The sequence below is a fragment of the Bufo gargarizans genome, chromosome 2 (genome assembly GCF_014858855.1).
Source record: "Bufo gargarizans isolate SCDJY-AF-19 chromosome 2, ASM1485885v1, whole genome shotgun sequence".
NCBI lineage: Eukaryota > Metazoa > Chordata > Amphibia > Anura > Bufonidae > Bufo > Bufo gargarizans.
Genome location: NC_058081.1, coordinates 199,930,868 through 199,954,632, shown reverse-complemented (window position 1 = coordinate 199,954,632; position 23,765 = coordinate 199,930,868). Strand labels below are relative to the sequence as shown.

Sequence of the window (23,765 nt, the reverse complement as noted above, 5' to 3'; positions counted from 1 at the left end):
AATAGCCTATTCTCTTCTTCTGAAAATCATGCAATATCCTGAATTAAGTCCTTGGGAAAGTAGAGACCTATGACCTGCATCTGCTGCATTAAGAGAACTCTTCACAAGAGGTAACAAATACGCACGTCAAGAAAGAGTTTGTGTGCAGCCCCCAAGGCCGAGGCGTAAGCCTGTACATTCAGTTGACAATAGGACTGTGACTTGTTTTCAGAAAGCACGATGTGGTAAGACCAACTGATGGAACGGGCCACAGACTAATACACGGATCACAAGATATTTAGTATAAAAGGAAAATAAATAGGACAGGGAGTGTTTATGCTTCTTGTAGCACCATCTATGCAAAAATAACAGCATTGCTTTCCCGAGCAGCCAGGAATCAGACACCTCTAGTATATTCCCCAGCAAGAAAGTCTTAAGACCCATCCACATGGGTTGCTGATCAGGCAAACAACTGCGCTTTTGAATGCTCGTTCCAGTCATTGCCCTGTGTCAACATGCCGAGAGATCAGCCAACAAAGTAATTTGTTGCTGATCAGATATTTTATATAAATACCAATCTGCATCATTTATCAGCAGCATGTACAAAACAAAAAACACACATGGATATATACATCCAGCACTGACTGGTGTGGTTCTTAGCTATGGGACTCAGTACTGCAGTATGTAGGAGCACCATTTAAGTGTTTCAATAGGTTTTGAACTTTGAATGACAAGAAAAGGGGAAGGAAAAACAAAAAACACACACTAAGGAATTGGTACACACAATATTAAAAAAAAAATAAAAATATATCAGCTGAATTATTTTAATTCCTTTAAAGGCACTGTTAGTAAAAACTGAACAGAAAAGTTCAGGCAGAAAGTGATTGTGTGCTGTATTAAAGCCAAGCTCTACACAGGCCAACAACAGGGCCCGGGGACCATAAGATGCCGACCGTCGTTCCTGCGAGTGATTCAATGCCATTCCTTTGTGCAAAAGCTTCTGCAGCTGCATGGTGCTGTACAGGACATGCTGGATCCACACATAACTGAAGTGAACAAAGCCCGGTGGCCCCCACAGATTGTTATGGGGTCTGTTGTGTTTCAAATAGGAAAACCAGCATCTTAATGAACATAATAGTACCGCATGCAGAGCTATTTTGTTAAATATTTTTGATGGAACCTGCGACACAGGATCTAAACAGAGCACCCAAAGCGGCTTTGACCTGCATATAAAAAGATTTAAAAAAACAAAACAAAAAAAACAAACACACACACAGAAGGTAGATGTACGTTTTATTGAAATCAGTCACTATTTACAGGTCAAGTTCCAGTTCCAGAATTGTTTGTTCTAAATGGAGACAATATTGATGCAGGGAATGCTAAGGTTGCTACTATAATCACCTACAGATGTAGCAGGGTTAACACAAACTCAACTCAAATTTCTTAACTCATGTTTTATCTTGAAACAAAAGCTATTGAAGGCGTTTGCTTAACGCATTTAGTTTAGATAACACGTCTCAAACCATGTGTGTTAACTTTACTGCATCTGTAGGCGATTACTAACAGAAAATGATCTTATGTATAAAGAACCTTAGGCTACAGGCAGACTATGGTCGTTTTATCACAAGTCCGTTTTAGGACCAATGGCAGTCTATGGGGTTATTCACACAGCAGTTTTTTGATGTTTGGACCGATGAAAGGTCCTCTTTAAAAAGAGTACCTCCAGTTTCACAAGAAATACTATTACAGTGCCAAATGCAGCAATATAATCTTCTTTCTAAATCTCTGCCTTAGGGAATTTCACTGGCCAAGGTCTGTGCCGCTCAGCCTTTCAGAATACGGTCTTCAGTGAGGACGTCAGCATCCTGCTGCTTGGGCTCCCGTACTTATGGTAGGCTGGGAAGCAGAGCAGGACGCTGTCCAGTTAAAGGGGTATTCTGGTTGTTAAAAGCTATCCCCCTCTCCACAAGATGGGGATAATCATTAGATTAGTGGTGGTCTTACCACTTGGACACCCAATGATCATCAGAATGGGTACCCTATACCTTTTGGAGCTCCAAAAATTAAAGGGAACCTGTCACATTGAGCATGGTGTTTGAGCTGCAGGCAGCATGCTATAAAGCAGGAGGAGGTGAGCAGATTAATGAATAGTTGTATGGGAAAACATTCAGTAAATATTGTAATTTATACATTTAAATTCCTGCTCATTCTGGGCTTTGAAGTCAAGGAGGCGGTCCTAACAGTGATTGACAGCTAGCTCTGTATACATAGTCATAGAGGGAAGGTTGTCTATCACTGCTAGGACCGACCACTTGACTTCAAAAGCCCAGAATGAGCAGGGATTTAAATGAATAAATTACAAGTTTTACTGAACCGTTTTCCATAAAAGTATCAGGGTCCTCCTACTCCAGAACATGGTACTGGTAGCTTGTTCCCTATAACAGCAGTAGGTCGACCATGCGCACTGCCGCTCTATTCAGTCAGTGCTCACCTATTTCTGGAACTCCCACTTAGATGAATGGAATGGCAGTTCACATGACCAACCTGCCATCTGTTCATTTGGAGATGACCCCACGGGGATACAGAGTGCCCATTCTCGTGATCAGTTGGGGTCCCAGCAGTAGGACCCTCTGATCTTAGTTAACCCCTAACCTGTGGAGAGGGGATAATTTAACAAGTGGAATACCCCTTGGAGTGCAGGCTTCAGTACAGAACTTGGCCGGTCCATGTTGCGTGTTAACGGCAAAATTACCTGGCAACGATTTAGAGATGACTATATTGCAAAGCCCTGCACTGTAACAGTTCTTGTGAAACTATAGGTGCTCTTTTCTTATTGCATACTACTGATGAAAAAAGAAAAGGGTCAACTGCATCTTATTCAGACTATGTATCAAGCCAAGAATCTCACACAAAGTGTGTGGAGGACCAAACTCCCTCCTAACTGTAGTGTACTACAACCAATTCTCCTAAGAATCCCACAATCTCCTCTGCAAATTGGCGTTTCCTTAGAGGGCAGAAATCTTGTTTCAGAACTGCTGAGAAGTCATGATGAGTTTCCAAGGAAACTCACAAGTTAGAGAAAAGGTGTTATAAATTAAGTTTGAATATTTTCCTTTACACCTTTGGACATGGGAAGTAAAAATATTTTAGGGGAAGGGGCGGGTCAATGCGGATGCTTGTTGGCGGAGCTATATATGCTTCCTGCGTGTGAGGTCAATACTACATAATATGCCTTCTACATCAGGATTTACAACCACTCTCTGTGCAATGTATGTTCATAGTAGTGTGTGCTACATAGTTAAATCCAGTGTTCATTCTCACTCCACTTGGTGTAAGGTAGCCAGCACACAGCATGTAGCTCCTGATACTTTAACTTCTCCATACACCAGTACAAAAACTACCTCGGATGTGTAGATTTTACAAGTATACATGAAGATTCTTCAGACATTTGGAAAATACTAGCTGTTTGCTGCATGAAGCTGTCCAAAGAGTGCAATAATAATAATAATACAACTGTGTGTAGGATGTAGGCAGTTAAAAGATGTCCAGGTATTAACCTCTTGCCATCCAAAAGGGGAGAAAACAATGCCACACACAGCAGCATGTTCTTAAGACATCACTCATCAAGTTGAGTCCGGGATCCCGGCAGAACTGGAATCTGAGCAATGGTTTAATCACAGTGCTGCCTTTATGTCACCACTAATCTTATAGCAAAACATCAGATGCTAATGCTAAAACCTACAAATCTCACAAAATAATAATAAAAAAAAACTATTAAAGTGACAGGCTGAAGGTAGAGTCCAGGACCAGAGGTAACCCACTGTCAGCTCATAGCTAAGAATCAGCGGAGTAAAAACTACTTGGACAAGGAGAGTCTTATCCCAGAGTGGATTCCTTGGGAAGGACAGGGGGCAAGGTGACCAGTTGGATTTATGCATAGGTTCCACCCGTAATGAGGAGTTCATAGGCCGGGTCACGAGTTCTTCTGCAGAGCACAATGCATGCACATAGCATACCCAGGAGCTAAGACGAAAAGCAAACAAAAGGCAGTTAACCTGAGCTCAAAAGATTTTTGAGAGACAGTAGTGCAGAAATATATAATGGGTATTAAAATATAAACAAACATTCACATAAGGCGTCATACACATGACCGTGCCGTTTTTTGCAGTCCACAAACCGCGGAAGGCGCCGTGTTGCGTTCTGCAATTTGTGGAACGGAAGCCGGCAATATAAATGCCTATTCTTGTCCGCGCTTTGCATGTTATATTTTTTTAGCGGGGCCGTGGAACGGAGCCACGGATGCGGACAGCACACGGAGTGCTGTCCGCATCTTTTGCGGCCCCATTGAAATGAATGGGTCCGCATCCGAGCCACCAAAACGGCTGCTCGGATGCGGACCCAAAAAAACTGTCGTGTGCATGAGGCCTAATTCAACTAACTGAAACCCAAAAAACACACAGGGTATAGTGGTAAAAACCAGACTATGGTCCTGTCCTGTCTCATGTAAATATACAGAACAGCGATCTCCCATTTACTTGTTTTCAATGCACAATACAAATCAACTTTCAAAATTAAAAATCAATATGATTTTTTAAAACTCAATAAAACTGTTCGCTTTATCTTTAAAGAGAACCTGTCAACATGAAAAGCTGCAGGCAGCATGTTATAGAGCAGGAGGAGCTGAGCAGATGGATATATAATTTTATGGAAAATGGTTACGTAAAACTTGTAATTTATTCATTTAAATCTCTGCCCTGAGCTTAGTCAATAGTTGGCCTCATCAGTGATTGACATCCTTACCTGTGTGTATAAATTGATAGCTGTCACCAATAAGATGGCCCTTTGCTACGAAGCTCATAAAAATCTGAAATTCTGTTGTACTGAATCTTTTCCCACAAAATTGTATATTAATCTGCTAAGCTCCTCCTGCTCCAACATGATGCCTGCAAACAGCACTGCATTTTAATGGTGACAGGTCCCCTTTAAATTATAGGCTTACTTCTGATGCCTGCAGGGAACAGCTGTTTGGTGGTGGTGCGGGATGTCAGACCCTCGCTGATTGATACTAATGACCTATCCTGACGAAAGGTCATCAATATTAGGAGCCTCGAAAACAGCAGTTCTGACATGTTGGAACACAGCACATGACCGCTGTAGCCAATGACTTACCTCAGCGGTCTACAGCTGATGACAGTGATTGGCTGCAGCGGTCAGGTGCTGAAACCCTGCAAGTCACAGCAGTCTGTAATCTGTATAATGTGATTGGCCGCACTAGTGAGGTGCTGAATCCAATCACTGTCCTCAGCTGTAGACCATTGAGAAAAGTCATTGGCTGCAGCAGTCACCCGCTATATCCCGGCAAGTCACCACTGTTCATATGCAGACAGCAGCGGGAGCTCTGGAGGATTGATAAGGTGAGAATGCCTATTATTTTTTTAAGCAATTGTAAGCTTGGCAAGGATTTTTAATTGTCATGACAAATAGTTTTAAAGGGGGGAGTTCTGGTTACTGCACATTATCCCTTATTAATTACTAAATGATTGGTGGGAGGCCCAAACCCAAAAATCAGTGCTGAGCTATCCCCTGCAGTCATATAGAAAATTAATGGAGGGTCACCATTAGGAACAGGGAACCCAACCAATCAGTTCGACAGAAGATAACCCTATAAGCTGCCTAAGGTTTAGACCCTGTGTATGGCAGGCGTGCCCAGACCAAAAACTGAGCACTGGTAATTGTAAGTATTTTAGGAGGCCGGTAAAGTAGAAACATCAATCATTGTTACTATTAATACAGGAAACTAAACCTGTCGTTCAGGTTCTCAAGACATTTCAGCTATGAGTGCTAGTCATTTTAGTGCATAAACAAGAGATTTTATATTTTGTTAATGCCGTATCTGGTGAATGATTCAGTTTGTACAGAGTGATAACTGAGCTTGTGTATCTAATAGCCTATTTAAATCACATGACTGTGATATGGACAGGCCATCAATATCAGATTGGTGGCGAGAGTGAAAATTATTTTATTGAATTACAAGTATGTACTCTTACATCATAAGAACATCTTACCTGTATTGCAGCGAACCCTAGTGCGGCCCATATTACATACATCATTATTTCCTGCAGTTTTTCCACCACCAGTGCCTCACAGCCCTAGAAATAAACACATATCAACACTATTAGGGGCACATATTAACCTATTTTTTTCACTATTGCGGTGTTAAAAAGACATAAATTACACTATGGCACTATAATTTGCAACTTTTTTTTAGCTCCTCCCCACTTCTTTAAAGTGGTGAGAAAGGGGTGGGGGGTAGTAAGCATGAGAGGCACATCCTATTGCCAACAGCCGGATTATCTATAACATGTCGGAAACGGGCTTAAGTTATAGCACAAGTCTACGTAAACCTTAATAAATAAATGCCTGGCAGTGACAGAGATGCACTTGATTTATAAAGAGGCATCTTGCTCCTAAAGGGAACCTGTCACCAGGATTTTGTGTATAGAGCTGAGGACATGGGTTGCTAGATGGCCGCTAGAACATCTGCAATATCCAGTCCCCATAGCTCTGTGTGATTTTATTGTGTAAAAAAAAAAAAAAACGATTTGATACATATGCAAATTTACCTGAGATGAGTCCTGTATGTGAGATGAGTCAGGGACAGGACTCCTCTCAGGTTAATCTGCATATGCATCAAATCGGTATCAACCCATGTCCTCAGCTCTATACATAAAATCCCAGTGACAGGTTCATTTTAAGGTACCTTCACACTAGCGTTTTTCTTTTCCGGCAGAGTTCCGTCCTAGGGGCTCTATACTGGAAAAGAACTGATCAGTTTTATCCCCATGCATTCTGAATGGAGAGTAATCCGTTCAGGATGCATCAGGATGTCTTCAGTTCAGCTGTTTTGACTGATCAGGCAAAAGATAAAACCATAGCATGCTATGGTTTTTATCTCTGACCAAAATCTGAAGACTTGCCTGAATGCCGGATCCGGCATTTTTTTCCCTATAGGAATGTATGAGTGCCGGATCCGGCATTCAAAATACCGGATCCGTTCTTCTGGATGCGCAGACCGAAAAAAAAGGTTAAAAATAAATAAAATCGAAATGGATCAGTTTGTCCGTATGACAGACTGATCCATGCTTGCAATGCATTTTTAAGACAGATCAGGATCCTGATCAGTCTTAAAATGCAATCAGTTGGCATACGTGCCTGCCGGATTCCTCTGCTGCAAATGTGAAAGTAGCCTAATAAGTTAGGGACATGTTACTGTAGCCACAGGGGCTTAAATCTCTCCCTACGAATCCATTTTTATTTCAAGCAAGTGAAATGCTGCATTGGGAAATTAAACACTGCCAGCTTTATCTACAAGTACACAAATAGTGCAATCATACAGAAGAAAGAAAAAAAAACACGAACGCGGTGAAATGGGCTGGTGCACGTGGCTTACCTCAGAGTACAGATCGCCAGGTCTGCTCATGCTGCCTGTACAGTTAAACGCATTATCTCGGCAGCAGCTTAACGGTACACTGTTATTCTTTGATTTATCAAACCACGGGGTCTTCTCCCAGTCGGAATAGTTGTGTATCCCGCAGCAATGAAGCTGTAAACAGACCATTCTCCAGTTAACATGCGGATAAGTACAGATAATTATTTCTTCCACAAATGTATTCTTACATATTCTTACCTGTCTCTGAACATAATCAATTGCCCGACTTGCCGAGTCAGAGGAAACGCCATTGTACTGATTGAATACATTTGTGATGCTCTTATCAACTTCAACTTCTACCTTTAGAAATACAACACAGAATGTTTAGTTAGCGCCAGGTTGTTTGTTAAGTTGGGCGTCTCTGGAAATCCACTGCACACTTTGTAATGCTCTTTAATCACATAGACAAACTCAAATTTCTGCCAAATTCCTTGTACTTGACAGCAGTATATTATGGGAGCGCAGATGACAATTATAAAGTAAGGGCTCATGCACACTACCATGATCGATCCGGGAAACACGGTCCATGTGTCATTCGCATCTCCTGGGCTGACTAAGTCTACCCTGCCGCCAGCTTTCTTTATCCTAATAATATTCGATACAGCCACTCTGTATCTGATCACTGGGCTGTTGCAGTGTACTCCCAGACTGATCAAGGTCATGTGCATGAGGCCTTAGACTAGGTCAGGGCTGGCCAACCTGCGGCTCTCCAACTGTTGTAAAACTACAATTCCCACCTTGCCCTGCTGTAGGCAGTCTGGGCATGCTGGGAGTTGTAGTTTTGCAACAGCTGGAGAGCCGCAGGTTGGCCAGCCCTGGGCTAGGTCCACATCTTGGGACAGAAGTTCCCAATGGACCTTTCATTGCAGATGCTGGCAAAAAGCGCCGTGGTATTCAGCCTATAGAAATGCAAAAAATGTAAGGGGAACCTAACAGATCCAATTAGGATGAGGGCTATGTCAGTGCCGTTTGTGCCTGTATTTTGTTTTTTTTTAATTAATTTTTCTGTTCTGATACTTGAGTAGAAAATAGAAAAAGCATCTCTGATGTAAACCCAACCTTGGGAATATGCTATTGGGTTCACATGTCTGTCAAGTGAAGTTAAGAGTAATTCCATCAAAAATCAGAACATAGAAAGCAGCCAAGTACACATATGGAGAAAACTGACATCAGAAAATGTGTCAAGTTACTCAATGCAGACACAATGGGATACATAGAGAGGGATACTAAAGTGATCTGCAGGAAGCAGAAGCTCAGCTGACTGATATATATATATTTTTGCGGGAAAAGATTTGGTATAACTTGTATTTAATTCATTAAAATCTCTGCTTTTTCTGAGCTCTGTAGCAAAGTGGGCGGTTTTATCAATGATAATACACACATAAATGTATTGCTGTTATTTCTAACTAAGACATGGATGAGGTGTTCTCAATGACTGACAGCATTTCCTGTATACATATACACACTTTTGCCTCATGCACACAAACTATCCAATAAGTGGTCCAAAAATCACGGATCCACAAAATACGAATGCAGTCTGTGTTGCATCTGCATTTTTTGTGGACTTATTCACTTCAAGTATAGGACATATTCTAGCTCTTAGTGTAACGTATATACAGATGTGGAAAGCACACCGATCATTTGTGTGCTTTCCATATCCAGATGTTGTTCTGCAAAAAGAGACTACGTCCGCTAAATGTGGACCACGGACCTCTTGAAAAGAAGGGTTCCGCAAATAAAACGTGGATGGCACATGGACCCATCCGTATCTTGGGGATCTGAAATTTGCAGACCACAAAACAGATACGGTTGTATGCATGGAGACTTACACAGAGAATGTTATCAATCACTGATAACACCTCCCTTGTGTACCCGAGAGCTGTTCACTGGGGTGGTCTTAAAGGTGACCGGCCTGCAGGCAGCATGGATAGAGAAAAAGGAGCTGAGCAGATTGTTATATATTTTGTGGGGAAAAATTCTGTAAAACCTCTAATTCAGAGATACTCAACCTGTGGCCCTTCAGCTGTTGTAAAACTACAACTCTCACCATGCCCTGCTGCAGGCTGATAGTTGTAGATTGTATGGAAATGCTGGGAGCTGTAGTTTTGCAACAGCTGGAGGGCTGCAGGTTGAGCATGCCTGCTCTAATTTATATCTTTGCATTTGCTGAGAACTATTGGAAATGGGGGGGGGGGCCCTCATTCACATAGCTAACCACACCAGCCTTCCACCTTCTAATTAAAACTGGGGTGAGGTGTGTAAAAATGCTAAAATGTCACACACCGTTTTTGCCAGAGACCTCAATTAGTCACAAATGTCCTATTTTGCAACCTTTTGAAGAAAGAGTTCTGAAGTGCAGGGATTGATAAATTCCCCCAATGAAAACAAGTGAATACACAAAACATGAAACAAATGGGCACAAGTGACGTGCAGATATCACTTACTTTCGCTCTGTAGATGTATCCCAGAACGACCACGACAACTTCCGTCACAAATACCAAAAGCAAGATGATCACAAACTGAGAAAAAAAGTCACAGATGTTATAAATGGTCAAACAGGTGCAAAAATTGGCTGCATAACTATAAGGCCTCTTTCACACCAACGTGACTGATTAGGTCCGGATGCGTTCAGAAAAACTCCCACATTTTGCAAGCAAGTTCAGTCAGTTTTGTCTGCGAATGCGTTAAGTTTTTTCCGCACGGGCGGAATGCGCTTTGATGCATTCTTCACACATTAAAAAAAAAAAAAAAACCTGAAGGTTTACAAACAACATTTCTTAGCAATCATTAGTGAAAAACGCATCGCAGCCACACTTGCTTCCGGATGCGATGCGTTTTTCACTGAAGCCCCATTCACTTGTATGGGGCTGCATGAAAAAAGCTGAATATAGAACATGCTACGATTTTCACACAACGCAGAACCGGTGCGTGAAAAAATGGATGGGTCAGGATTCAGTGCGGGTGCTATGCATTCATGTCACGCATTGCACCCAGGCAGAAAACTCACTTGTGTGAAAGGGGCCCAAGAGTAGAGGGGACCTAAACTGGGAAATCAGAATGAATGAGGAATGATGAGAATTTGGTTTTATGAAAGGTAATCTGGTTAATAACGGTACACAACATAGCTCAATGCAGAATGGTATTAAACTTGACTTTAAGGGGTCATTGGTGGCATATCACTAGGATCACTGCTGATCTCCAACTCTGGGACCCACACCTATCTCTCCCAAGTGAACGACAGTGAATTGTGGAAGCATGGCCACCCTCCATTCAATGGGATTCCTAAAATAGCCAAGTGCTAGGCTATTCTTCCGGCATAGGAACGGACTAACAAAATCAGCGAATACAGACACTGCCAGTGCCTGGAGGATCCCATTCACTATATTGGGGACTGTCAGGTTTCCAGCATGAATACAGGCATTCTGATGGACAAAAAAAAACTAAAAACCGCTGCATTCTTTTTGGCCAGAATCTGCGATGGAGGCTCATGCAAGAACCATTGTCTCAGATATAAACCTAGCCTTAAAGAGGACCTTTCACTACTGTATAAACTAAAAACTAACTAGATCAGTGGGCAGAGCGGCGCCCAGGGGTCCCCCTGCACTTACTAGTATGCCTGGGCGCCGCTCCGTTCGCCCGGTATAGGCTCCGGTGTCTGCGCTCCCTCTGACTGATTTTTTGTAGGAGGCGTGTCCCTTGCTGCAGTGCTAGCCAATCGCAGCGCACAGCTCATAGCCAGTCTATGAGCTGTGCGCTGCGATTGGCCAGCAGTGCAGCAAGGGACACGCCTCCTACAAGAAATCAGTCAGAGGGAGCGCAGACACCAGAGCCTATACCGGGCGAACGGAGCGGCGCCCAGGCATACTAGTAAGTGCAGGGGGACCCCTGGGCGCCGCTCTGCCCACTGATCTAGTTAGTTTTTAGTTTATACAGTAGTGAAAGGTCCTCTTTAAGGGCCCTTTACACAGGCAGATTCTTGGTCATTCATAGGAATGCTCGTTAGTGATTATCTGGCAGTGCAAAAGTGCCACCAGTTCCCCAATGAATCGCATTATTCATGCGGTCATAAAAAAACATAGTTTGTCAGCAGCAGATTGTTCTGCGTAAACAGCATCTGCTGGCAAACAATGAATTCTGTATGGGGACAAGCGATATTAGCACTGCCTCCTTGACATTCACCTGCAAAATTAGCCCCTGTAAAGGGGCCTTTAGGGCCCTTTTAGACCACACAATGTTTGGGCCAATAATTGGGAACAATCGTTCATAGGAGAGCTTGTTCTAGACAATTGTTTCATATAATCAACCAGCCAACGTTTGTTTGGCGGCTGTTGGACATCTTTACACCATGGTTGTAATCGGTCTTCCAAGATTAAGTTTGCAATGGCCTGTGTAATAAGGCCAGGCCAAACTAGTGCCGATGGATGAGTTATCAAGCATTGGCGCCTGCAATGCCCAAAGGTCAGGCAGTGTAACAGGCCACTTTACAAGGCCCAATGTACCAAGCGATTGAGGGGAAGGAAGCGTTTCTTCCTGACAATTACTTGCTCCACAGTATGGGGAGGAGGAGCGATTGTTAATACCCAGGGTCTTTTGAGAAGAAAAAAAAACAGCCATGGCATCAGTGGGGGCAACACCCTAACTAGACTTGCAAAACTGATAAAAGGTCCTCTTTAATCAGGGTCACGGGACATCATATGGCCTAGTGAGGCAGCAGCACTCACAAAGCACCTGGCCTCTTCTAACGCTGATCGGCGCCTGGGAGCGGGTCCCATCCAGACAACAGGTCATCAATATTAATTCCCAGATAACCCCTTTAAAAAAAAAAAGTCTACGGAGATTTGCATATCAAGGTTCCAGATAGCCTGATAAAAGGCTTTTGTATTTTGTGTCTGTTACTTAATGAATACATAATGTGTTTCTCAATGTAAATTTTCCTGTTGTCAGCAGAAAGATAGGAGACAAACAAAATGATCCCTAGGTAAACAGTGCAGGTAATTAAGCATAATTTTGGAGCGGAGACAAAAGTTGCGCATGCAGGACTTTTGTCTCCGCTTCAAAATAATCTGAGCGGAAACATTACAGACCCCATAATAGTCTATGGGGTCCTTAGGTTCTGTTTGGCTCAGTCATGTGTCTTCTCCATCCTAAACGGAGCAGGAGAACGGAACGGCTGAACGCTGATGTGAATGAAGCCTTATTCTTAAACTGGCCATCTTACCTGGCCTTCCCATAACATGGGGAGACACTTGTGTGCCAGCTACTGATGGTACAGAGGTCCTCAAAACACATCTGAATGCCAGGATCCCAAAATAATGTGCATGGGTTGCTTTACAGCAAATCTTTGCATCCTGGCGGAGAAGTAACGGAGGGGTGGCTGCACATGTACATGGCTCTCTAAATTCATTATTTAGGAAAGAGCCGACCACAAAAGTATGGAAAACACCACATTTTATGGCACTCTACTTTTAAATGACTCCACTTACCGTTGCTAGCCCACAGCGGCTTTCACGGATTGTGGCACAACAACCAATCAAGCCTATGATGAAGAGGAGGGCTCCTGCAGCTATTATAATTACACCAGGAATCAGGGTGTAAACATCTTCAAAAAAGTGGTCATAATCGTCATAAGTGATGAAGACATAGGCCCCCACATAACACAGGATGCCTGCTGCAGCCTGAAATTATAAAAAGAAAGAGCAAGTTAATATCATCTGGACATAAAAGGTACAATTTTCCACAGTGTAATACAGAACCACCTAAGTAGATGAGATTTTCAATATCTCTTTACAAGGTACAGAACACGGTATACATACACCCTTAAAGGGAACCTATCACCATGAAATGCAGTACAATCTGCAGGCAGCATGTTATACCGCAGGAGGAGCTGAGCTCATTGGTATACAGTTTTGAGAGAAAAGTCAGTAAAGGCCTCTTGCACACAACTGTATGCTTTTTCAGTATTTTGTGGCCCGCCAAAAATACGGATGTCGTCCGTTGTCCGAGTGCCTTCTGTATTTTGCATAACGGAACAGCTGGCCCCTGGTAGAACAGTACCATCCTTGTCCGTTATGCGGACAATAATCGGACATGTTCTATCTTTGAACGGAATGGAAACAGTATGCAGACTAGGGCTGCAACGATTAATCGATGTAATCGATTATATTCGATAACTGGATTCGTTGTCGACGAATCCAGTTATCGAATAATCGCCGATTCGTTGCTATGCGGGCGGGCGCTGCATCTTTATTTTACCTTTTTACAATGACGCTCCCGCTCCTGTAACAGCCAGGCAGAGCGGACGGCGGCGTAACGTCACTCAATCACGTGACGCGCCTGCTCCGCCTCCTTCATTCATGAAGTGGGCGGAGCAGGCGCGTCACGTGATTGAGTGACGTTACGCCGCCGTCCGCTCTGCCTGGCTGTTACAGGAGCGGGAGCGTCATTGTAAAAAGGTAAAATAAAGATGCAAGCGCCGGGGCTGTTAGGGGGAAGGGGGGTCTGTGTATAGCACTGCTATGGGGAGGGGGGAGGATCTGTCTATAGCACTGCTATGGGGAGGAGGGGGGGTCTGTGTATGGCACTGCTATGGGGAGGGGGGTCTGTGCACTGTTATGAGGAAAGGGATCTGTGCACTGTTATGCCCATAACAGTGCACATATCCCCCTCTCCATAACTACGCCGTCCACAGATCCCCCATAATAGTGTCGTCCACAGATCCCCCATAATAGTGTCGTCCACAGATCCCCCATAATAGTGTCGTCCACAGATCCCCCATAATAGTGTCGTCCACAGATCCCCCATAATAGTGTCGTCCACAGATCCCCCATAACCGCCGTCCACAGATCCCCCATAAACGCCGTCCACAGATCCCCCATAAACGCCGTCCACAGATCCCCCATAAACGCCGTCCACAGATCCCCCATAAGTGTCGTCCACAGATCCCCCATAAGTGTCGTCCACAGATCCCCCATAAGTGTCGTCCACAGATCCCCCATAAGTGTCGTCCACAGATCCCCCCTAAGTGTCGTCCACAGATCCCCCATAAGTGTCGTCCACAGATCCCCCCATAAGTGTCGTCCACAGATCCCCCCATAAGTGTCGTCCACAGATCCCCCCCATAAGTGTCGTCCACAGATCCCCCCATAAGTGTCGTCCACAGATCCCCCCATAAGTGTCGTCCACAGATCCCCCCCATAAGTGTCGTCCACAGATCCCCCCCATAAGTGTCGTCCACAGATCCCCCCATAAGTGTCGTCCACAGATCCCCCCATAAGTGTCGTCCACAGATCCCCCCATAAGTGTCGTCCACAGATCCCCCATAAGTGTCGTCCACAGATCCCCCATAAGTGTCGTCCACAGATCCCCCATAAGTGTCGTCCACAGATCCCCCATAAGTGTCGTCCACAGATCCCCCATAAGTGTCGTCCACAGATCCCCCATAAGTGTCGTCCACAGATCCCCCATAAGTGTCGTCCACAATTTGTTTTAATATGGCCTTTGAACATAATTTTTCAAGTAAGATCATATAAACCTCTGTTTTGTAATTTTGTCGTTTTTCCCGATTAATCGATTAATCGTAGAAATTAATCGGCAACTAATCGATTATTCAAATAATCGTTAGCTGCAGCCCTAATGCAGACCCATTGAAACTAATGGTTCCGTATACGTAACGCAAAAAATATAGTGTAAATGGGGGGGAAAAAAAAAATGTGAATGGGTCCAGATTCAGTGCGGGTGCAATGCGTTCAACTCACGCATTGCACCCGCACGGAATTTTTGCCCGTGTGAAAGAGGCCTTAAGGGGCTAGAACCTGGGATCTTTTGATCCCTTGTCCTATTCACCCTAATAGAGCTCTATCAGGGTGAATAGGACTTCACACTCTCCCTGCTGTCCTGGGCTTTGTGGACACGGCAGCAGGGAGATTACCATGGTAGCCAGGGCTTCAGTAGCCAACCAGAGCCCCAGGATTACAGTACTGGGGGTCCGATCAGAAGCTTCCACTGCCACCAATGAGGGGAGGTGACCCTGCAGCCACTGCCACCAATGATTTGTAATGTATTAAACCTTTCATGGGTCCAAACATAATAAACCAAGTAGCAGAACATGGGGATGTCCCTGCACTCACTGTTTTTACTGTCCGGCGCTCCTGTGGCCCCCGTTACCTTCTCCCACGCTGTATGCTAATCACTAGCATCAGAACACCAGGGAGGAGACATCAGCTTCTCTCCCTGACTGTAGCGCCGTCCAATCGCAGTGGAGAGCGTCACAGCCAAGGAGAAGGTGAGGGTTTTTTTCTCCCTGGCTGTGACGCTGGGCGATTAGACAGCGCTACAGTCGTGGAATGGAAAGTTACTCCATGTGCATTCTGTTTCCGTATTTCCGTTCCGCAAAAGAATAGAACATGTCCTATTATTGTCTGCATTACTGACAAGGATAGGACTGTTCTATTAGGGGTCAGCTGTTCCTATCGGAATGCACACGGACGTCATCCGTAATTTTTGCGGACCGCAAAATACATACGGTCATGTGCATGCGGCCTTACCTTGTGGCTCTGGAACTACACAGCTCAGTACATTGTGTAGCGGATGGAGTTGGTAACTGCAGCGCTGCTCCCATTCACTTTAATGGGATCAATATTACAGCAGCTCAGCCTGGGACAGAGCTATGTGGTTCCAGCACTGACCAGGGGCGTAACTACAATAGCGGCAGACCATGTGACTGCTATGGGGCCCAGGGCAAGAGGGCTGCTGGGAGGGAAGCGTTCCCTCCCGGCAATCGTCAGATAACTAGCGGAGGACACCGCTGCTATTACATGCATTGATGCCCTCTGTAGCATGGGGAGGAGCAATCGTTATGCCATCGCTCATCCCCATGCAGGGCGGTGTGCCGGCGGTAGATGACGATTACACAGCGCGATCTGCCGCCGCCACCATTGTGATTTCTAAGCATGCTTAAAAATCACAATTGCCCGATAAACAGGCATCTGGAGACAGTACTAGACTGCCAGATGATTGCCAACAAGTGTCCATAGGAATGCTCCTCAGCAGTCATCTGCCTCTAATGCACTCTTTAGGCTACAGTTTTATCACTCCATGACCCACTGACTTCAAAAGGAAAAACAAAAACGCTATGACACTACAGCATCGTTTTGAGTCCTGTTTAATAGAAGTTTTATATGTAAAACAATACTCTCTCACACCTCCGGGGCGAATTCCAGCGGAGAACAGCCTGCCAAGATTCACAGGATCTGCCGAATGTGGACAAAATGTCTGTCAGCCCCATTATAGGGGTCCGACGGACATCCGTACGCATTTCAGAAGTCAAGCTGCCGGACACAAACTGCTGCGGTTCGTGGTTGGCCGCTTGTCTGCAGTAAAGGTCATTCCGGAGCTTCACATCGGAGGTGTGAAAGTAGCCTAAAAAGACAAGTGCGCCTTCCAGTATCCCACATCTACAGACACAAAAGGCTGCTTGTAGCTGGAGTTGCCCCCTCCTGCTCCTATGTGCCTTCCCCCTTGATTCAAAATCCAGAAACTATTCCAGTTGATCACGAATGTTCACTCCGGACAGAGTCTGACCAAAGCAGAATCCGCGCCAACCCTCTATAGTAATGACGTTTGCTGCTTCTGTGCGACAGCCGGACATGAAAGGGAAGAGCAGGGACACCGTTTTTTGGACAAGATTTTAAGGCCTCATGGCACCAGCCATGTGCACAACGTATCACGGATGTGGACCCATTCACTTGAATGGGTCCGCGATCCAGAAGGAGAGGTGCAGAACAGAGGCACAGAACCCCAGGGAAGCAATATGGAGTGCTTCCTTTGAGTTTCTCTCCGTGCCTCAGCACTGCAAAAAAAATATAAAACACGTTCTATTTTTTTGCAACTTGGACAGACTCGCTCAAGTTGAATGGATCTGCATGCGTCTGCGGCAGCCACGTGGCGGTGCCCTTGCTCCGAGGACCGCAAATTACCTAAGGCAGGATTTTAGGGTAAAGTCAGAAGTGGATAAGGCCTCTTTCACACTTGCGTTGTCCGGATCCGGCGTGTACTCCACTTGCCGGAATTACACGCCGGATCCGGAAAAACGCAAGTGTACTGAAAGCATTTGAAGACGGATCCGTCTTCAAAATGCTTTCAGTGTTACTATGGCACCCAGGACGCTATTAAAGTCCTGGTTGCCATAGTAGTAGTGGGGAGCGGGGGAGCGGCATACTTACAGTCCGTGCGGCTCCCGGGGCGCTCCAGAATGACGTCAGAGCGCCCCATGCGCATGGATCATGTGATCCATGCGATCACGTCATCCATGCGCCTGGGGCGCCCTGACGTCACTCTGGAGCGCCCCGGGAGCCGCACGGATGGTAAGTATGCTGCTCCCCGCTCCCCACTACAGTTTACCATGGCTGCCAGGACTTTAGCGTCCCGGCAGCCATGGTAACCATTGAGAAAAAGCTAAACGTCGCATCCGGCAATGCGCCGAAACGACGTTTAGCTTAAGGCCGGATCCGGATCAATGCCTTTCAATGGGCATTCATTCCGGATCCGGCCTTGCGGCAAGTGTTCCGGATTTTTGGCCGGAGCAAAAAGCGCAGCATGCTGCGCTATTTGCTGCGGCCAAAAAACGTTCCGTTCCGGAATGGAAGACATCCTGATGCATCCTGAAGGACGGACTGTCCATTCAGAATGCATTAGGATAATCCTGATCAGTATTCTTCCGGCATAGAGCCCCGACGACGGAACTCTATGCCGGAAGACTATAACGCAGGTGTGAAAGGGCCCTAAGAAATATAAAGGAAGGATTCATCCTTCTCCTTCCTGGTGGATCCACTTCTGGCTTAGGCTCAAAATCCGGCAGGAAGATCTTTTACAGTCTCGTCCAAACAGTTCTTCACCACTCCTTAAAGGGACTCTGTCACCAGTTTCTGACCCCCACTTTTAAAAATATGGTTCTGTGCATGGAGCCCTTGTGATTCCTATTGTGGTGTTATAAGCTAAATCTGCTGGCTCATTTAGTTAAAAAAACGTTTTATCTAACCTGTCAGTCATCTTGTTAAGGTGCCCAGGGCGTTGCTCATGGCTTGAAGATGCCGCCCGCCGCCGGTGCCCAGCTCCTCCTTTGCTCTCATCAGCGCCGCCTGAAAATACTTAGATACGCCTCCGGCTCTCCCTCACTCCCCCCCTTCTTCTTTTCTAAGATCCCGCGCGTGCGCACAGGCCTGTGCCTGATGCGCCCGTGCCGACTTTTCCGTTCAGCCTCATTGAGCGAAGTGCGCATGCGACCTCCCGATAACGCGAACACTGCCGCACGGGCGGGATCTTATAAAAGAAGGAGGGGGGAGTGAGGGAGAGCCGGAGGCGTATCTAAGTATTTTCAGGCGGCGCTGATGAGAGCAGAGGAGGAGCTGGGCACCAACAGCGGCATCTTCAAGCCATGAGCAACGCCCTGGGCACCTTAGGCCCCATGCACACGGCCGTTGTTCACAGCCGTGTGCGGGCCGTGGAACCGCGGCCTGGATCCCTCCTGAGAGCAGGAGCGCACGGCGTCACTGGTTGCTATGATGCCGTGCGCCCCCTGCTGCCGGCACAGTACAGTAATACACTGGTATAGATCGTACCAGTGTATTACGACGTAGTGCGCTCCTGCTCTCAGGAGGGATCCAGGCCGCGGTTCCACGGCCCGCACACGGCTGTGAACAACGGCCGTGTGCATGGGGCCTTAACAAGATGACTGACAGGTTAGATAAAACGTTTTTTTAACTAAATGAGCCAGCAGATTTAGCTTATAACACCACAATAGGAATCACAAGGGCTCCATGCACAGAACCATATTTTTAAAAGTGGGGGTCAGAAACTGGTGACAGAGTCCCTTTAAAATGAGGTCGTCCAAGAGAAAACTTTATAAAATAAAATAATAAATTACTTTCAAGATAAATCCTCCTAGAGGCCCACTGCTGGCCCTGCAGTGATGACAAACACTGGGGGCAGCAGTCACGTGAATGATGTACATGACGCCATGGAGGCAGGACCGGCGGTGACCACCAGAGGATTCAGCAGGTAAGTAATGGTTCTCTTTTAAATTTATATAAAAATCACAGAAATTGGTCGTTTGCTGCGGTGGGACTGCTCCCCCAATGAGAAACACGCTACAGTGTTTGGGGTTTGAGCAGTTCCCCCATATTTGCCACTATATTTCTGTAAATCTAAATGTATACCTTAGGCCAATTTTCTTAACATCCCAAACAACCCTTTTGACCTTCATCTGACAATTATTACTTGCTGGAAATCTTCTTATGGTGGGCTGCCCATTAACCCCTTCATGCACCTGGTCGTAACCGTACACGAGCTAGGCCAGCACCACACAAAACAGGGGTCAGCTGCTGGGATCAGAGAGAACTTTGACCCTGGCCATTTAACCCTTCAGGTGCCACGGTCAATAGCAATCACAGCATGTGAGCAGGGAGATAAAGACAGGGCTCCCCCAGTCTTCTGACTGGCACCCGGGCACTGCGACCCGAAGTATTGAAATCCAGTGTTATTCATCAGGTGCTGTGAACGCCAATCCCTATTCCCAAACTAATACCAATAAAATACCGCCCTCGCACACCGACATCGAAGTCACAAGAGGCTACATTTTTACTACTTTAGAAATCTATTTCCTTACAAGCAATAAATCAAAATAAAATCGCTGGTGTGATGGTATGGCTGGCCTCGCGCTTGCTACGGCAACACGTCACGTGACAAATAGGGTACAACTACATCGCCACATGCGACGCACCAGAGATTTCGTAATGATAATCAAGTGGATGGATTTATTTTTTGCAACCGCCGTGTCACAGTCGGAGCGCGACATCATGGACTATCATTATAAAAACGTTGCGTGACTTTTCCGCTGTCTAGCCCCACCCTAAGGGTCCATTCACACTTCCGTAAGTGTCCTGCGGATCCGCAAAATACGGACACTGGCAATGTGCATTCCGCAATTTGCGGACCGCACATCGCCAGCACTATAATAGAAAATGCCTAATCTTGTCCGCAATTGCGGACATGAATAGGACGTGTTCTATTTTTTTTGCGGAAGTGCGGATCCGCAAATGCGGACAGCACATTCCAGCCCTATTGAAAATAAAAATGGGTCTGCACACGTTCCGCAAAATTGCAGAACGGATGCGGACCCGTTTTGCAGACGTGTGAATGGACCCTCAGGGCTCACATTGTGGACACGGTAAAGACGAGACCAAGGGGGAAATTTTACACCATTCTACAGTTTTACAATCATATGGCGCAATAAACAGCGTAACCCGCCCCGCAATAAACACGCCATGTCTTCAGAAAAGAAACAGTTGCTGCATGGTGAAGGGGTTAAACCTGAGCAGGGCTGACCATCTCTGTGCTCCGGGGTATAATCCGGGCATCTCTACGTAACTGGGTGGTAACCTGAGCCCTCAGACTGGTATGCACAGTAACCCGAGGGGCAGGAGATGGATTTCACATCTCATGCAGGACATATGGAGTTTCCAGCAGAAATTCACCACACAAAGGCAGCACAGCGCGCAAGGGGTTAATAACAACTGTGCCACGACACCAGCCCGGCCGCCACGCAACATGCCCGCAGTGGTCCTAACAAGAGCGCGGGTGTCCGCAGCCAGCACCACATGACACCCCGCCGTGGGCACGCGCCCGCACCGCAGCCTTACCCAGAAGATGAGGTTCAGGAAGACCAGGACGGTCTTAGAGGAGATCACCTCGCACTGCCCCATCTCTCCGCTGACAATATGGCGGCTCCGCCGTGTGACGCAGCTCCCGGCTTACGGGCTCCCCAGGCAACCAGCTTCTGCCACGCCCACAGCAAACGCGTGGCCGTAACGTGACACCGGTGGGAAGCCGCCCACTCGTGAAGAGCAGTCCTCCATCTTTGTTTAGGGAAGTGATTATAACAACCTAGTGTTCCGTTTACGCCTGCGCCAGAAAGAGGCGGACACTATCATATTCTAATCTAGCAGGGGCGACATAATGTAGAGTATATTACAGAAGAAAGTTCAGCTGAATGGATGTAGTCTATTCATTTCTACTTTACAACTCAAAGCCTCATCCACACACACTTGGGGGTCATTTATCACACTGGTGTACAGTAGAACTGGTTTAGTTGTCCATGGCAACCAATCAGATTCCTCCTTTCATTTATGACTGCTCCTTTGGAAAATGAAAGGAGGAATCTGATTGGTTGCTATGGGAAACTGAGACAGTTCTACTCTACACCAGTTTAATAAATGACCTCAACTATTTTTAGCGTTTCCAACAAAGAGGTGACAGTGGCTCAACCCACTCAAGATCCAATGGTATGGTGCTCGCCCCACGACACACAGTCGAAGTAAAAGTGTACTAATAAAAGAAGAATTGGGGGGCACTCCGATATCTAGGTATATGGATGAATATCTAGCGTGGCTAAATAAAAGAATTATTTATTCAAATATTACATAAAATAAGACATTTCATAAGATGGATCAATTCATCTTCCACATTTAGATCACATCAAAAATATATATAAGTTGATCAACTTGAAAAAACACGTAAAAGACAAATGATCAATAGAAATGAAAAAATAAAGAAGACATAAAAATAGTGTCCAGTGTATATATATTTTTGAGTTGTTGATATATCGCTCAGATTGCGTTATCCAAATGGAAATGTCACTATAATAATATCTATAGCAATGCTATAAGTTTGATATATTCTCCCAGAGGGATAAGAAGCCTTCCAACTTATATCATGTAGAGGGCGTCCTGTCTGATAATTTATATCGAATGGCAATAATGGTAACGTGGTATGTTATGCACTGTTGGATCACATTACTCGTAATTGATAAGTGTACTGTGCGTGGAGCAGCGAACAAAGCTCCTACTTAATAGCAATGATGCCTGTTTCGTTCATATGTCTCCGTGTCACTCCGTGGTGCAGTTGTATGGCAGAGATAGGCAACGGTAGCTGTTTATAGTTGGATGCAGTACATTACCCTTCTTGTACTTGATGGCGTCTCCTGGGGTGAAGGCTTGCAGGCGCTCGCACTTGATCTCTGCAGGTCTGTGTAGTGGCGTAGCGTGGCATCCCACGTGGTCTATGGTATTATTCTATTCACATCCAGAGAGCCAGTCTGTCAAAAGTATAGGTAATGGTCGCACCTACCGGAGTTTGATATCCATATAGAGAAGCGGTGCATCTCAGCGAATTAGGGAGCGAATTGGGAGGCGATGCTTCTTAACAAATAATAGTGACACAGTCCTTCAAAGTGTATAGAATATATCACTGCAATCACATAATACCAAACGCGTTTCGGAACAGCTTGTTCCTTCTTCAATGGTCTGCTGTGTATTATCCCAATGTGTATATTCAAAGGGTAGAGGGAGGTACTTCAGGTGATGTTCCATTTTGGAAGGTACGTGCAAAGAAATGGACTGGATTGATCAGTTGAAAGAAGATGCACATAACAAATATCAGATAATAAATGCACATATAATCAACAAACATATATTCTTTCTCTAATATATGATAATAATTTAACTTCCATGTGAAAGAGAAAAAAATAAAAGCAAAAAATGACCAAGAAAGAATATTATCTGAAAAAACGCATATGCATTGTTATATAATACTAATAGATTTTTATGAGGTAGTGAGTATATAAAAATATAATAAAGATATCTAGTCAAGTCTAACATGTACAATACATTACAATGTATATTACAGATTTTAAGCATTTTTGTTGGGGTATTTACCATATTTTTAGCATTTTTGAGATTTGGGTATTTATCATATTTTTTATATGCACTTCCTGGTGCTTTTCTGTGGGGAAAAACATTTTGAAGAAAAAAAATAATAATAAAGAAGCATAAACGTTAAAGTAACATCTGACCGCAGCGTTTTTACCTCATAAAGAGCATTGGAAATGGGCAACAAAAAAACACCAAGACACATGCAGCAAAATGCTGTGTGTGATTTCAGCCTACACAAGGCTGGGATGTCAGCACATAGTGGTCGTGTGCTGTAGTTGGGGTTGCTTGCCACTAGGGATGAGCGAATCGGCTTCGAATGAAACATCCGAATAAAACTTAGAATATTGTACGGAGCGAGCGCTCCGTACAGTATTAGAATGTATTGGCTCCGATGAGCCGAAGTTATTACTTCGCGAAGTGTCGCGAGACTTCGGTTCCAAGTGGTACCCGAGTTCGGTAAAAGGTTTTTTATTGTAGAAATTCATTTTTGAAGTTATTAACCAAAGTCTCGCGAGACTTCGCAAAGGAATAAC

At 45.1% G+C, this 23,765-nt stretch overlaps 1 protein-coding gene across 1 annotated transcript; it reads right to left on the bottom strand.

The window, feature by feature from the left end:
• Nucleotides 1-1,255: 1,255 nt before the first annotated feature.
• On the bottom strand, nt 1,256-21,320 carry TSPAN3 (tetraspanin 3). Its single transcript, XM_044279883.1, has 7 exons — nt 21,163-21,320; nt 12,952-13,143; nt 9,913-9,987; nt 7,667-7,768; nt 7,430-7,582; nt 6,045-6,128; nt 1,256-4,002 (listed from the first exon to the last, which is right to left on the bottom strand). Exons 1-7 carry the CDS (start codon nt 21,223-21,225, stop codon nt 3,910-3,912), a joined length of 762 nt encoding a protein of 253 aa, XP_044135818.1. The 5' UTR covers nt 21,226-21,320; the 3' UTR covers nt 1,256-3,909.
• Nucleotides 21,321-23,765: the final 2,445 nt, after the last annotated feature.